Source organism: Silurus aristotelis (assembly GCF_946808225.1).
Source record: "Silurus aristotelis genome assembly, chromosome: 1".
Taxonomy (NCBI): domain Eukaryota; kingdom Metazoa; phylum Chordata; class Actinopteri; order Siluriformes; family Siluridae; genus Silurus; species Silurus aristotelis.
The window spans coordinates 13,824,033-13,840,052 of record NC_139574.1 but is presented as its reverse complement, the minus strand read 5'-3'; the positions used below and the strand labels follow the sequence as shown (position 1 = coordinate 13,840,052).

At 37.5% G+C, this 16,020-nt stretch overlaps 1 protein-coding gene across 4 annotated transcripts in view; it reads left to right on the top strand.

Moving 5' to 3' along the window:
- The first annotated feature begins 2,574 nt into the window (after positions 1 to 2,574).
- The window catches only part of arhgap28 (Rho GTPase activating protein 28), a 31,782-nt gene continuing 18,336 nt past the window's right edge, over positions 2,575 to 16,020 (top strand). The window contains exon 1 of one of the 4 annotated variants that reach the window (XM_083546470.1): positions 2,575 to 2,901. In XM_083546470.1, the coding sequence (XP_083402596.1) occupies positions 2,780 to 2,901 (122 nt within the window). In that variant the 5' untranslated portion in view covers positions 2,575 to 2,779. Of the gene's footprint in view, positions 2,902 to 8,365; positions 8,514 to 14,824; positions 15,243 to 16,020 lie in introns of those variants that run through there. The other 3 variants (XM_083546471.1, XM_083546472.1, XM_083546473.1) reach the window with 3 other exon arrangements.

Below are 16,020 nucleotides of genomic sequence, written 5' to 3'. Positions count from 1 at the left end.
AGCACTAAACTCAATAAATGTAATGCTACTGTTTGTCACAGTTGTGTCGAGTTACAGCAGATACTCGCCTACTTAGCCTTCTGCAAGATGACAAGCATGACTGCACTCAGAGCAATATTAGGATAAAAGTGAAGCTATAGTAGTTAATGTGTACAAATGAGGAAGTAAGACTACAAGATAAAGGACTAAAGTGCTGATGCATCACATCAGATAGAGATAAAGAAAAGCTTCACTAGTCACTATAACTTCACAGAAAGCATTTTTTTGAAAAGTGGAAACTTGACCAAAATATCAATGAGGGACGTATCAGTTTCTAAAAAGGTGTAACTCAGGACATCCTGGTGTATGGAGGATCACATTAATTATAAATATTAAAGTACAGGGTGTTTTTTTGTTCAGAACTAGGTCAGGAACACACACATAAACACACACACACACACACACACACACACACACACACACACACACACACACACACACACACACACACACACAGTAATAGTCAAAAAACTGTAAACACTTTTTTAAATGTTTTTTCTTTAATTCATGTATTATAAAAAAGTTTTTGATGTCAGGAGTGTGCAAAGCTGTCATCAAAATAAAAGGTGGCTACTTTAACGAAGTAAAACTATAAAACATATTCTGAGTTATTGAACACATTTTTACACAATTCCATACATGTTCTTTCATAGAACTGTGTAAAAATGTGTTAAATAACCCAGAATATGTTTCATAGTTTTAAAGTAGCCACCTTTTATTTTGATGACAGCTTTGCACACTCCTGACATTCCCCTTAGACAACCTCATGAGTTAACCACCTGGAATGCCTTTCTTAGGAAGATCTCAGGGCTACTGAGTGCTTGTTGGCTTTTATATATATATATATATATATATATATATATATATATATATATATATATATATATATATATATATATATATATATATATATATATATATATATATATATATATACACTGTATATATATTTGTGTCAACATTAAGACATAAAATTGATTTTAACATCACTAATGCAATGTTTGACTATTTTTATTAAAATAATAAATGAATAAATAAATAGAAAAAAGGTGAAATTAAAACCTTCACCGCAACGCACATTTATTTACAACATCCATTGTTTCTTCATATGTCTTTTCCATTGCTTTTGCTGCATCCCTCTTCACCTTCTGCCGCATCTCCTCGTACTCCTGTCTTTGTACTTTTCCCATCACTCTGTCGATCCCAATTCTGTTTCTCCAACCTCTTTCTCCTTATGCTCTCCTGCACTACCTCATTCCACCACAACATCTCTTTGTCTTCCTGTCTATTTCCAGATGTCACACCAAGTACCTTTCTAGCTGTCTCCCTTATCACTCCTGCAGTAGTTGCCCAATCATCCAGCACCTCTTCACCACCACCGAGCCCCTGTCTGACCTCTTCCCTGAACCTCACACTACACTCTTCCTCCTTCAGTTTCCACCATCTTATTCTTCTTTCAGTCCTCACTCTCCTCCTCTTCTTCTTCACCTCCAAAACCATCCTACAGACCACCATCCGATGCTGTCTAGCTACACTGCCAACAACTTACAGTCTCCAATCTCCTTCAGGTTGCATCTCCTGCATAGGGCACCTGTGTGCACCTTCCTCCACTCTTATATGTCACCCTATGATCCTCCTTCTTCTTAAAATACGTGTTCACCACTGCTATTTCCATCCTTTTAGCAAAATCTACCACCATCTGCCCTTCTACATTCCTCTCCTTAAGGCCATACCTATCCATCACCTCCTAATCATCTCTGGTTCCTTTACCTACATGCCCATTGAAATCTGCCCCATCACCAATCGTTCTTTCCTAGGTACCCCTTCTACCACTTCATCTAAATCACTTCAGAATTTTAGGGTATGTTTGGGTTGGTACCTTAAATGTTGGTAGTATGACTGGTAAAGGGAGAGAGCTAGATGATATGATGGAGCGAAGAAAGGTAGATATGTTCAGAGATGGCAAAAGGACACACAACCTCCACTAAAGTGGAAGTACAGTTACTCATGTCTAAAAGATTTTGGTAAGAGTTTAAGTACTCACTACACATTTTTATTCAAGTTAAACTAAAGAAATTTGGGTTCTGACATGTACTTAAGTAAAAAGTAGCCATTACTTCTGTGTTTTAGCGTCACACTGGTAACTGAACCTCACATCAAATGAATATATTGATATAAAATAATTTTTAATTGCGTTATCTAATGAATCTATCCAGACTAAACAACCACCATATATAACACAAGCAGAGAAAAGATGATGATGATGATGATGATGAACAGGTGATCAGGAATGTCTATGTTTTTAGTCATGACAAGAAATAGGTTGATGGGCGGAAAACGGTGGGCTATGAGAAGCAAAAATATTGATCATGTCACCAAATAGATTACAACTAAAGCAAAGAGACTGGTTTGAAAATGTAAGAAGTATATAAAGTGGTTTTAAAAGGTAATAGAGAGGGAATGGCTGTAATTAAAGACAGAAGAGCGGTGGAGATGTATAATATATTATAATTATATGCAGACTAGCCGCTATCTGATTGGTCGCGGCGGCGCAGCGCCTCTACGCTTCCTGCCGGTGGCGTCTGATTACAGCGTGAGCGCGCGCAGGACCGCTGCGATAAACACAATACACTTTCTTAAAGAAAAGCGGAGTGGCGCGCGCTCCGGTATGAACGCTTGAGCCCAAGTTCTCTGTGCTGTGCGCTGGTCCGAGTGTTTCAACCCTGCTTCTGTTCTCTCCATGGATTTAAAGGAGTCAGGAAGCGTCGTTTTAACCGCCTACAATTCATTCCCTGCCTCAAGGATACATTTGGTGGATGAGAGCTATGAGCCGTTCACATGCACACACACTGCTTCTACCAGGTAAAAGCAACAGCACACATTTACCCTGGATGTGCTGGGATCTATGATGGGATCTATGATGATATATATATATATGATGATATCTATAATGTGATGTATGCTGTGGTCTGTGCTGTTTATTCCGGTCATGCACAGTTAATACAAGATGCATTTATGTGCTTGTATCTGTGCAGAGCTTTTGCAAAACAATGGCAATCTGTAGGCAAAACACGCACACAGAACAGTCAGGTCATGTAAATGGTTGACTATATTTTCAGGATATGTGCACAATTTACATAAAAATATCCTTTATTGTGCTTATTTTAGAAATATTTCTTTTGCCACTCTTGATAGCATTGAATATGAATTTAATATTCATTTGGAATGGGCACATTTATTGAAGATGCATTCTGTGACTTCATATTTACATACTGATATATCTGAAGAAAAAAAAACAAGTTATGTAGAAATGATCACATTTGGGTTCTTGGACCTTTAGAAAATATTATAATTTGCACTCTTACTTTTTTTGTAATTTGACAGCATCACACCATGACAAATTCCTTGTACATGTAACCCATGATATTTGTCAATAAAGGTGACAATGATTCTGGTTCACGTGCACTAACACTGTGCTCAGAGTCGGGCTGTGTTCGTTCACTTCATCAGGATGAACAGGAAGAATGCACTCTTAGTTTTGTCTTGCATCATTAGAACCTGCGTCCGTGCAAACTTATTCATATTCGTCTTAACTAGACAGTATACCTGTTGACTAACCTGTTGAAAACTGAATATTTCCCATTCTAAACACTATAAGAAAAATACTGTTTAAGTCCCAAACACTATTGGGTACACGGTGCCTTTGTACTTTTAATGTCTACTTTCCAAACAAAAAATGATTATACAGTATATGATTTAAACGTGACTTTAATTAGTTTCTAGGTTGAAGCATTAAACACTAACACATTCTAGATCAAAGATACATACAAAAATACAGTGGAATTAACAGGTAATGGTGCAGTTTTGATTTGTGCATTATTTAGCAGATAAACTTTTGAAATTCTTGCTCAATCTTGCACAGGCTTGCAGTATGACTTTTCACCCTGTAACCAATACATAATCATGACCAACATCAGACATATCAAATGAGTGTGTTTTATTGAGCCACAGCATTTCCATGTTGCATTTTATGAACTAAAAAAAAAAAAAAAGAAAACCAGACTTCCTTTCATCAACATTTTAGTATACAACCCCTGGCATTTATAATAAAAAGCGTATCAAGTTCACAATGTAGTTTAAATATATTCTATATACTTTGAAAGGTTTTCAAACAGCAAGGCCAATTATTTGTTTTTGCTATATGCTGTAGATATTTTGGTCAAAAGGAAATTCGAATGTGAGAGAACAGAATTTCATCTGTTGTTTTGTGATATTTAGATCTAGATGTGTTCACTTTTAGGCTTAACTCTTAACTAGTGTTTCTATCATCGTCTAGTTAATTTTTATTAACTAACCTGTTTGTTGTCTGGTTGTTAGTACACAAGTGGTTATTTTTCCCTAGGACTTTCCAAACTGTGGTATTAGCTTGTGAAAAAAGTTCTTTTGGCAGGTTTTCCCCTCTTTTGTCAGCATCACAGATTCTTGTTTTTCTGCCATCGACAGCTCTTTGGTCTTTATTCTGGTTTATCCTTCTAACAACAAATGCAGTGTTCACGGGTTCGACGTGTGACTCAATCGATCTAACAGGTCACAGTCACATTTCTAATATTTCTTTTTAAACAAAGCTTTACATAATTGAGCTTGTTTGCTAATCCCACAAATTACTTAAATACATTTTCTAAATCAATGCCATAGCTCAACAATGATTTACTTGGTTTTAAGCACTCGCACATCTACGTCAACATCCTTCTCTGTCAGAATGTACAGTTCTTTGTTCCCTGACTACACATTCCTTGGAAATATTGTGGCAATGCTTTCACTGTACCGAATCACTGCTTTCTGGTCAGTGTCGAGAAATAACCCCAAAATAATCGCATTCCGTTTACTCTGTATTTCCAGGTGTTTATTTGTTGATGGAAACAAATAATAGTAGTCAGAAATGGCATTTGGTCAAGAAGCTAAAGCTTCTTTTAAAAGATAAGAGTTAATACCTCGGATAAAATAATGATAAAACCATAACCATGTTTATTCCTCTAATATTATTTTAGGTAATCTATAGGATAATCAAATTGCATAATTAATTAATACACTTTGTGGAAGCGAGTATTAAAAAGCACATATTCTTTGAGTGCTTGGGTTTACAATGCAATGAGTTTGAAGCTGAAATGGTCACTATGCGTCAAGGCAAAAGGAGAAAGAACAGTAAAGGTCTTGCACATCTTGGCTCGAAAGTATGTTAGTGTCTGCCCTTGTGGCGCACCACTCGGTGCAAATCTCCACATACTGATTGGCTTTGTCCTCTTGGCATCTCATCAGCGAATGATGTAAATGCACAGCAGCAAGTGGTGACAGGGTATACTGTCTCCTTATGTCCTCTTTTGTCTTTCTCACCATATTGTGCTCCCATCTGTGTCACATCACTAACAGCTTAGGTTTACATTACATCACTGACAGCGTGTATCTGTGATGTACAACCCTGAGTGGATTTCAACGTGTTCACACAATGGTGAACTTTTATTTTTTGCATTCTTTCACATATCCAAATTCTACACCACTTTAGTAGCGTTTTAATGTTATTATTATTATATATTTTTTTTAACATTGATCACATCTTTAAATTGTTAAGAGTTTCGAATAATTAATTCCATCTTGATTTATTGCTTGAGGTCATGAGTGATCACTTTCATTTTTACTTGCATTCTTATTTGATTCGTTCTTGTTCGTGTGCTTTTTTTTTATTTATTTTTTTTTATTGTTGTTGCTCTTGTTAATCTGAATTTCCTGCTTTTGTGCCTTTCCCTTGGTTACTTTCTTTTGTGCTTGATTTCTTCTTTTTTTTTTTTTTGGTTGCTAGCAAGACTATTTTTATGCTAAAATTATTACAAAAACTCTGTTTTCAGTCGAACCAGCTGACACACTAGATTAAATATAGGCTTGTCTTAAAATAATTGCATTACACAGTACACAGTCGGTTTACCCGTGAGGTTAGAAATGCCTTGACAGGAGAGCTTCTGAAACCTGTTTTTTATGTATATTCTTTTATTTAATATTATTCCACCTTGTCCTCGGTTTTTCACCTGTATTCGTGGGTATGTTTTTTACGGTCACAAAGCAGCTTTACAGAAATGAATAGACTGGGAAAATTTATTCTTAAAGGCGCTGATGGTAACAGGGAAATCTTCCTGAGGTCATATTAGGGAGAAACCTTGAGGGGAACCAGACTCAAAAGAGAACCCATGCTCATTTTTTATATAGTTCTGTCATAAGATCTATTTAAATCAAGTTATCAACTGTTAATTTTTAGCGATTTGAAGTACAAAATTGTTTGGGGCAATTATAGTCCTAACACATCATTGTAGCAATAACTGCTCTAAAAAGTTAAAAGTTAACAAGTAACCGACTTCTCTATATATACAGCCATTAACATACGCTCTTATCTCAGAATGTGTAAAACATACAGAGGTGACTCCTGCAGTCTTGCGATTGAGTTGACCGTAAACTTTAAAGTTGGTGCATTGATGTGAGTATTTGGTTTAAGAGCAGGATCATTTTCCAAACTATGCTCTATTGAGCGTTGTCTTTTACACAAAGGCATCCGCTGGAGCTCGGCTTCTCAGATGAAGGTGGCTTTTGTAATTCGCCTAAAAACAAAGTATTACACTCCCTGTACAGTGTGGTCATTTGTACTGTTTACTTATGCATGTTTCCATGCACTCGAGGTCAACCATGGCCTTCCATGCGTGTGCATTGTCACGCAACCTCGTTAATGGAGTTTAATTATCAAGCACTATTATAGATGTGACTAAGTAGGTCAAATATGTTAGGGTTGGACATAAGATATGCAGATGTTTGTGGGAGGGTTGGGTAACCATGCCCTGTGTTATTGGTTGTTCTGGCATTTAAATCATTAGAGCGTTATGTACTTTTTAAAAGATATTAGCCTTAATTATGTTCTGCGTAATTGTTTCTTATTGTACATGTGCAAATACAGAACAGCAAGTTGTAAGATAAATTAGAGTGTGGCGTTATTTCAGAATATTGACATTATTTTGTTTTGTTATGGACCACCGTTGTGGGATTTTTTCCATATAAAGAGACAAAGCATTAGGACAACGACCATGATTTCCCACTGGTTAGATGTCAATATGGGTTACTGACAGACTGTGGAGCAGTAAATATTAACCTAAAACTAGGAGATATGTCAAAATAATCAGTAATATAATGTAATATGGTGTTGAAATAATGAAATATTTAATAAAAATATCGGAATAATACACTATTAATTAAATATTATGTCAAAAATAAGGACAGTAGAATATTATGACCGGTGAATGAATAACGCTGATTATCTCGTCATCATGGCACCTGTTGGTGTGTAGGGTATATTAAGCAGGATATTTTGTCCTCAAATTTGACGTGTTAGAAGCAGGAAAAATGGGCCAGCATAAGGATATGAGCAAGTTTGACAAGGACCTAATTGTGACGTCTAGACGACTGGGTCAGAGCATCTCCAATACTGCAGCTCTTATGGGATGTTCCTGGTCTGCAGTGGTCGGTATCTATCAAAAGTGGTCAAAGAAAGGAACAGGTGGTGAACCGGTGACCGGGTCGTGTACAGCCAAGGCTCATTCATGCACGTGGGGAGCGAAGGCTGGTCCGTGTGGTCCGATCCAACAGACGAGCTCCTGTAGCTCAAAATGCTGAATAAATGGAGGCTGTTGATGCTCGATGGGTCAGAACTGTTTTAGCAGCAAAAAAGGTCCAACACAATATCAGGCAGGTGGTCATAATGTGTATGCCTGATCAGTGTAGGTGCAGGTGTTTCTTTAATGGAAAACCTATGTTTTGTTTGTTATTAAGTTTGTGAGTGAAGCCTAATAAACCTGCTATGGTTAACCTGTAGCCCTGCACAGAAGATGAAAGCGTGAGGAAGTCGAATGCTGGCTGTGTGACCCTCTGCTGATGTATAAAGAGCTCTTTGAACTGACAGGTGGTTAACGGAAAGGCATTAAAGCCTTCTGATAAACTGTATATAAAATCACCAGGTTTTAACATTTGTTTGTGGAGCACTAAAACCTGTAACGTGTGAATATAAATTCTGGTCCATACGTCATTTTCAAATGAAACCGATACATTTTGTTTGTTCAATAAGTGAAAACAAGTGGAAACGTCATCCTTTTCATAGAATTTTGGTTTTGGCAAAAAGCCTATCGCCCTTAAGCATAACAAATCGACAAACTTGCATGCTGGTCCTACACACTGAGATCATCGCCTCACGTGAGTTCAGCCCAAGAGGAAATGGCTCCAGGTATGTGCTTTTCATAGTGCTGCTCTGCGACATTCCACGTCTCATGCAGGTAGACATTAGGTGCTCTAACTCAAACTTGCTCAGTATTCTTCCATGCAGCGATGAGAAAAGGAGGTCAGTGTTTACAGCTTACACGTACGGAGAGAGAGCCTCCTACAATGCACAGGTAAACATTACTATTCACCAGTCTCGCCAAGTGTGTCGGTGAACTGGTACAAAGCATTTGTTGCTGGAGGAATTTTGCTTATTGTGTCCTTTACAAAGGACGTGCTTAGATAAGGATTTGTGCTGAATCCCAGTTCTTGACAGTTTAACTTAGTTTTATGAGGTGTTGCTCAAATTTTCTTGCTTCTGATAAGGAAATTGCATTATGCTATTAATCACAGTTTGAAGTTTATATGAATTTTCTTATGTGGTAGGTATATTTACGTTGTAGACCTTCGGTCTGAGATATATTTTGAAATATGGTTCACAGAATACATTGGTGATTTTTGACTGAAGGATGTTTATGCTCATTTAAAAACCTTTCATTAGCCTCTTCCTTCTGTAAAAATATTTAAAATATGCTAATTACTTACTGCACAAATATTCATATACTAGTTTCACCAGAGTTGTATGAATGGATTTGTACATAGCAGTACTGAATCAGATAACAGTTTGGTTGGTTTGTACTGGGATGTGCATCATTGTAGGATCTCGAGTACAAATCACATAGTTAATTGTGCTGTTCTTTGTACGAATGATCATTTGGTTTTGAACTCACTCACACCACAGGGACTCGATTGCAAATTGCAACAAGCCGTATTGAGGATACAGAATTTGCATAGCGAATGTGTGGAGTTAGTGTGAACAAGTGCGAGAAAGATGTAGAGGCTAAAGGAGGTTTACACTTGTCAAATACTTTGGCTTGAAGTGTTAATGTAATGAATTTAAAGTGTAAACAGTGCTTCCTCTAATGAACTACAGGCATAAAAATAGGAATTCTGGTTATATCTATGTATTAGATTTTCTTGTGATACATACAGTTAGGCCCAGAAATATTTGGACAGTGACACAATCTTCATGATTTTGGCTACGTGAGCCACCACGTCGGATTTAAAAATAAGACAACTGAGGTGCAATTAATGGGCAGACTTTCAGGTTTAATAAGAGGGGTTGAACAAAAATATGCTATTAAACATTTAGGGATTGCAACCATTTTAATACAGAGTTGACTCATTTCTGGGGCTCAAAAGTAATCGGACAGATTAACGTAAAATTTTCATTTTTGATACTTTGTTGAGAATCCTTTTATAGCAATGACTCCCTGAAGTCTTGAACCATGGACATCACCAAACGCAGGGTTTGTTCCTTTGTTTTGCTTTGCCAGGCTTTTACTACAGCTGCATTCAGATATTGCTTGTTTGTGCATATTTCTGCCTTAAGTTTTGTCTTTAGCGAGTAAAATGCATGCTCGATTGGGTTGAGATCTGGTGATTGACTTGTCCATTGCGGAATATTCCAATCCTTTGCCTTAAAAAACTCCTGGGTTGCTTTAGCGGTATGGTTTGCGTCATTGTCCATCTGTACTGTGAAGCGCCGTCTAATCAACTTCGCAGAATTTGGCTAAATCTAAGCAGAAAGCATTTCCCTGTACACTTTAGAATTTATCTGTCTGCTTCTGTCTTCGGTCACATCATCATCAAACACTAGTGACCCAGTGCCATTAGAAGCCATGCATGCCCATGCCATCACACTGCCTCTACCATGTTTTACGGAGGATGTAGTGTTCTTTGGATCATTAACTGTTCCAAGCCTTCTCCATACTTTTTTTTTTTCCGATCATTCTGGTACAGGTTGATCTTAGTTTCATCTGTCTAAAGAATGCTGTTCCAGTACTGGGCCAGCTTCTTTAGATGTTTTTTGGCAAAGTCTAATCTGGCTTTTCTATTTTTGATTAATAGTTTGCACCTTGTGATGAACCCTCTATATTTGCTCCCATGAAGTCTCTTTATAGTAGACTTAGATACTGATACACCTAATTCCTGCAGAGAGTTCTTCACTTCGGTGGAAGTTGTGAAGGGGTTTTCCTTCACCATATAAGGAATCCTGCAATTATCCACCACCGTTGTCTTCCGTGGACGTCCAGGCCTTTTTTAGTTCCCGAGCTCACCAGTGCACTTTTTTATTTATTTATTTATCTTTTTTCAGGCCACTCCTAACATTTCTGTATCTCTCTAATGGATTTCTTCTGTTTTTCCATCTTAATATTGGTCTGTTTTACTTCCATTGAGAGTTCTTTTGACTGCATGTTGGGATTCACAGCAACAGATTCCAGAAATGCCACACATGGAATCAATTCCAGATTTTTTATCTACCTTTTTAATGATGATTGATTAATGAGGGAACAGCCCATGCAGCCCATGAAATGAGCTTCTGAGGCAATTGTCCAATTACTTTTGGTCAATTTAAAAAGAGGCGGCAACAAATTACCCTCAAATTACAGCAGAGAGTCTGCACTTTAAACACATATTAAAAATACAGTTATATAATTATTATGTTTAAGTAAACAGCTAAAATAACAAAAACTTGTCACTGTCCAAATATTTCTGGGCCTAACTGGAATTGTATAGAAGCCATGGGTTGAAAGGTATCATACGCTAAATGCTTATGCTTCGATTTTTATTTTTTTTCCTAATCCACACTATGAAGTGAAGAGAGTGGCTGCAAAAAAGTATTTCTTCATCAGAGAAAATGGAAATATTTGTATTCTGGGAAAACACTTGTATATCAGAATATATCAAGTGCTGTTGCAGTGAACAGCTGCACTGCATTAGGCAGGAGACTGCAGGTAATCATAACAATGCTTATATTCAATACAGCAGCATCTGTCTCGTGATACTGCATGCATTCAACCATTTTCTAAACACGAAATTAAGTAGGTAATCAAGAAACTGGATTTTCAGACACGTTATGGTGAAATAATACAGTAACAAAGGAATCACAGCTGGATAGAGAGTTGCATGTTGCCAAGCAAACACACAGACCGACAGCCCAGAGAAAGTGTAGTAATGTCAAGTAACAAACAGCAAAATGCACCAATGCGAAATACATAAAAAAAAAGATGTTAATTTACAATCTGCTCCATTTTTAGTGCATATGACACTCAGTCTGACACCCCTGCATGGGTAACAAAAAGGTGTGGTTCGTCTGGTTAGTGTCACGCTACGAGAGATGTCTAGCTCTTAAAAAAATTATGAACAGATGCCAAATTAATCTTTTCGTTGAACATGGGTTAGATAAGAAAATAGACATAGCATTGAAATAATACATACTGTAAATATACATACACAAATGTCCTGGGAAATACTTAAGAAGTTTCAAACATTGAATTTTAATGAACCTTCCTAGAATAGAATGCAAGTGAATTTCCCCCCCCAAAAAAACATTCTCCAAACATCACCTATTTGCACCATTGGAGGGATTTTAGAGTCATTCTGAAAATTCTTGGCTATAAGTTTAAACTAGATTATGATGCAATCTTTTAGTAGGATAGAAATTTTTTATTTTAGAGTACATGTACTTTAATCAAAAGCTCACTCATATTTAATTGAACTTATTAAACACAATATTAAATTTTTTTGGCTCCATGGACTGATAGAATCTCAGAAAAATGTATTGTGATGAAATCTATTGTTACATTTTAATGTCTTAGTGGACATTGTAAAGAAACAAAGCACTATGGAACACAGATCTTCTTGAAGGGAATCAATATATTTAAATATATTTAAACAAGCAACCTGCTGCTCCGAGCATCAGTTCCACTTGTTGACCCAATTATGTTTGAACATTATCATACCTTAATGGGAAGTTCTCATGTAGGTCCCCTGGTGGTCTAGTGGTTAGGATGCGGCGCTCTCACCGCTGCGGGTTCGGTCAGGGAACTAACCCCAGCCACTCTTAGTGCCGGTCCCAAGCCCGGATAAATGGGGAGGGTTGCGTTAGGAAGGGCATCCAGCGTAAAAACGTGCCAAATCAAACATGCGGAGGATCCGCTGTGGCGACCCCTGATGGGAGAAGCCGAAAGAAATGGGAAGTTCTTATGTATTATGTGACCTAGCGATATATTTGCATATGCCAAAGCATATTTAGGTTGTGGATTTACACGACAGTCTTTTCCCACATCCCTAATCAAATCAGGAAGTATTAGGGACCGTGTAGTTCCTCTCCTTAATGTTAAAAAAGAATGATCCTAGCTACTGCAATACTGAGGAAAGGTCGTCTTTTTAACATAGAATTGAAGTTCTTTAGATGAATTAATACGTCCGACGATAAAGCTTTTTACAGTAACTGGCCGGATAGCAAAGACATGTTTATGGTGGCTTTGACCTCAGCTCATGGGATCCGAAATTGAAAGCTTATTGCGGTCAAAAACCCATTTATCACCAGCTGACTACTATTGCTCATTTCAACCACAGAGATTCAGATTCATTTGTGACCAGGCTGAAGGCTAAACCCGAACAGCTCCAATCATTATTGTTTCATCATGGGTTAACAAGTTATTAAAGTTGTGTGCGGAATTGTCCATAACCCTGTCAGAGACTAATCATCTTGAGTCCCAGCCTCACTTCAGAGCAGTATTGATCGATTTTGTAGGCCGTCCAGCCTTTAAATCATTTTTAAGCAATACTTTGTGCTCTCACAGTACTGCCTAACGCTCTAGACCTAATGAGCAAAGACCAGTGTAAAGAATAACAGGCATGGTGGCTATATTTATTCAGTGTGGCCTGTATTAAAGGTTTTCCCCAAAGCAGTGCTATAAATGCCACTTGTCTCCTTTTGTGAACGCCATGTGGGCTACTTTGGCTGCTTCAGTATTTGAATTGGCAAATATTGGTGTCCCTGAATGCAGATATGAAAGTGCTCCCTGTTCTGGGATGTGATTTAATAATAGCCGAGTCTAATCAGAGGCATCGTTCAATAGGTGAAGCATGTATAAATGAAGGAAACGCAACTTTCTGTTGTCCAAAGCTCAAAAATGCTTCATGGAAATATTTCGGATACTTTCTGTATGACCGAGTAGAACACTTAAATGAGTCATAAGAATGTTGCTTTTAAACGCACCATAATTTGCTTGGAAAAAATGTCAATAAATGCTTATGGTTCTGTACTCATTATGCAAGTCACACTCTCTTGAAATGTAGTATATGCCGTCATAGATTTAAGGCTTGTAATGACTTTGCTTTAGCCATATAACCTGTATCATAAAACCATATAAGTTCATTGTGTTTCTGGTTATCATTATGACTCATTAGTGATATCCTTTCTTTCACACTGAGTGAAACTTGGAGCAGTTTCCTTTCGAGCTCTTTAAAGCATCTTTGTGTAACATGTGTTTCTTATTTTAGCTACAGTCTAGTTGGGGTGGTTGACATACCTTTCTGATCAAATCATCTCGAACTCCTGATTTTATTCATGCGCCTGCAAATAGTTGAGAAGGTTTTTGTGTTACGAATCAACCTTTCCTCATTTGACCATTTTGCAGAGATGTGCCAGGGTCAGCAGTTTGGCTCTCTGTTTTGATTTTATTAGCACTGAAGTGGATGCCTATTTTAATCAATAAGGAAAATGGAAAATGTTTTAGTCGATTAAATAAATGGCCAGAGAGGCCATATGGACATTGCTTTGACTGGAAAACATTTCCAAGTGCTTCGTCAGAGTGTTTCAAACCTTTTCTTTGACTTTCTTAAAAAGTTGCTGAAAGACAAAAGTTTTGTGTATGTTTGGATGTTGGCGTTTTGCAGCATGGCTCTTGTGTTTACATACTTGGAGGAATTGGGTCATGATTTTTGAGGGATCTTCAGCTTTCCTTTCTGGTTTAAGCAGCCTTACTGGGCTGAACCACCAGAACCATGATTCCAGTTTAGTCCTCGTTCCTGTTTTGCCACAGTACAATTCAGCTTTTTAAAAATGTATTACAAGGGATAATTCGAAATCGTGTACATCTGCCGATATTTCTTCTGCATAGAGTTGTTTTCCTTGAAAAAGGGGATGTGTACATATGTGTGTTTGTTTTTTTGCCTGAGCAGATGTCATTCGGTACATATGCAAAACGCGTTGTGCAATGCCAAAATTTCCGAAAGCCGCATCGTTGTATTTCGTATTTTTAATAAAACGTTTGTTCTCCATTTGTTTGTCATGGTTCGCTCTAAAAGGTTTGTTTTGAAATGAAAGTGTGTGGAGTTATGAATGGCTTTGCTGATTACCTACATATGGGACTGGTTTTCCAAAATTACACTCATTTCACTGCTCTGGTTTGCAGGAACACCTCCTCACATCTAAATTGGCCTTGATTTTTAGTTTCACTGTGCAGGGTTCAAGAGAGCACTTGGCATAAACAGTAAAACAACGGGCATTTAACTCCTTTAACTCCCTTCCTTCTAAAGGGAAGTAGTAGGCCTGTAAAGACTGAAACAGGGAGTGGCTTCTATCAGAGAGCGAGCGAGGGAGAGAGAGGGAGAGAGAACAGGATAACGTAAAGGGAGAGGGAGGGGTGGACCAAACAGAGAAGGACTAGGGGGGCAGGGAAGGAAGAAATGCGTGTGCTGAAAAGTTGTTTGCCTCACATGGAATTAGATGGATAGATGGAGAGAGGTATTTGGGAGGGGAGATCAGTTTAGGTTACACACAGAGTTCCTGCTGTCACAGGAGGAAATCCTGAGATTGGGTCAGTTGAGCCTCATCGTATCTGTTTCTGTTCCTCTCTGTAGCTCTCGGTCTTTTTGTTTTTTTTCTTTTTCCCTCCTTCTTTGTGTTTTAAGTGCCTTTGATTTTATGATCTACATCTCGAATCAGAGCAGACTACCCCACTCTGATGCCCTTCCATGTCCTTCACAGCTGGATGAGGCACTGAAAGGTAATCCGCGTTTTCTGCTCAGACGTTAATTGGAGTCTGTTTTTCAAGGGGTATTGATTCTTTAAAGCTGGATCATCAGAGCTAAAAATATCTGTAACTGTAGAAGACAGTTTAGATGAATTTCAGAAGAACTTGCAATGGTCTCTGTTTGTTTTCATACAATCATCTGCTTGCAGAGGTGCTTGTCTTGTAGTTTCCCTGGCTTTCCTCAGGATTTGTGCCAAGCCAAATTCTTTATAAGTCAGGAAGTCAGACTTATGTTCTGTTTTCATGCTCATCTGGTGCGGCAGCATTGTATTAGGTTTAGATCCATTGTATTGCATTTATTCTAATTAGAATTATAAATTCGGTATTGGGTACTATGTTTATTTTTGTTTTTGTGAATTATACTTTGTTTCAAACTGCTTATTTTCATGTTATTTTATTATTGTCATTTAGCGATCTAGTATGTGTTTAGATATTTCAGTTTCTCAGTTAGCATGCTCTGAATATTAAATACATACCAACCCACAATTTTTATATACACTCATGCCGTTCTACCAGGGGAGTATTAATAGTCAATCACTGATTCTGAGTGTTAAAAATGCAGGCAGTTTTTTTTTTGCTATTGAAATGTAAGCTTGAAAATGCTAACCTGGCATGAACATCACATAGATATATGGACATTCATTTATTAATGCAAGTAGGGGTGTAGCCCTCACGACATAAGTTAACTTGTTTAGTATTTTTTTTTTACGTTAAAACTGATGCTTAAACGCTGTTTAGTGTAATCCTAGTT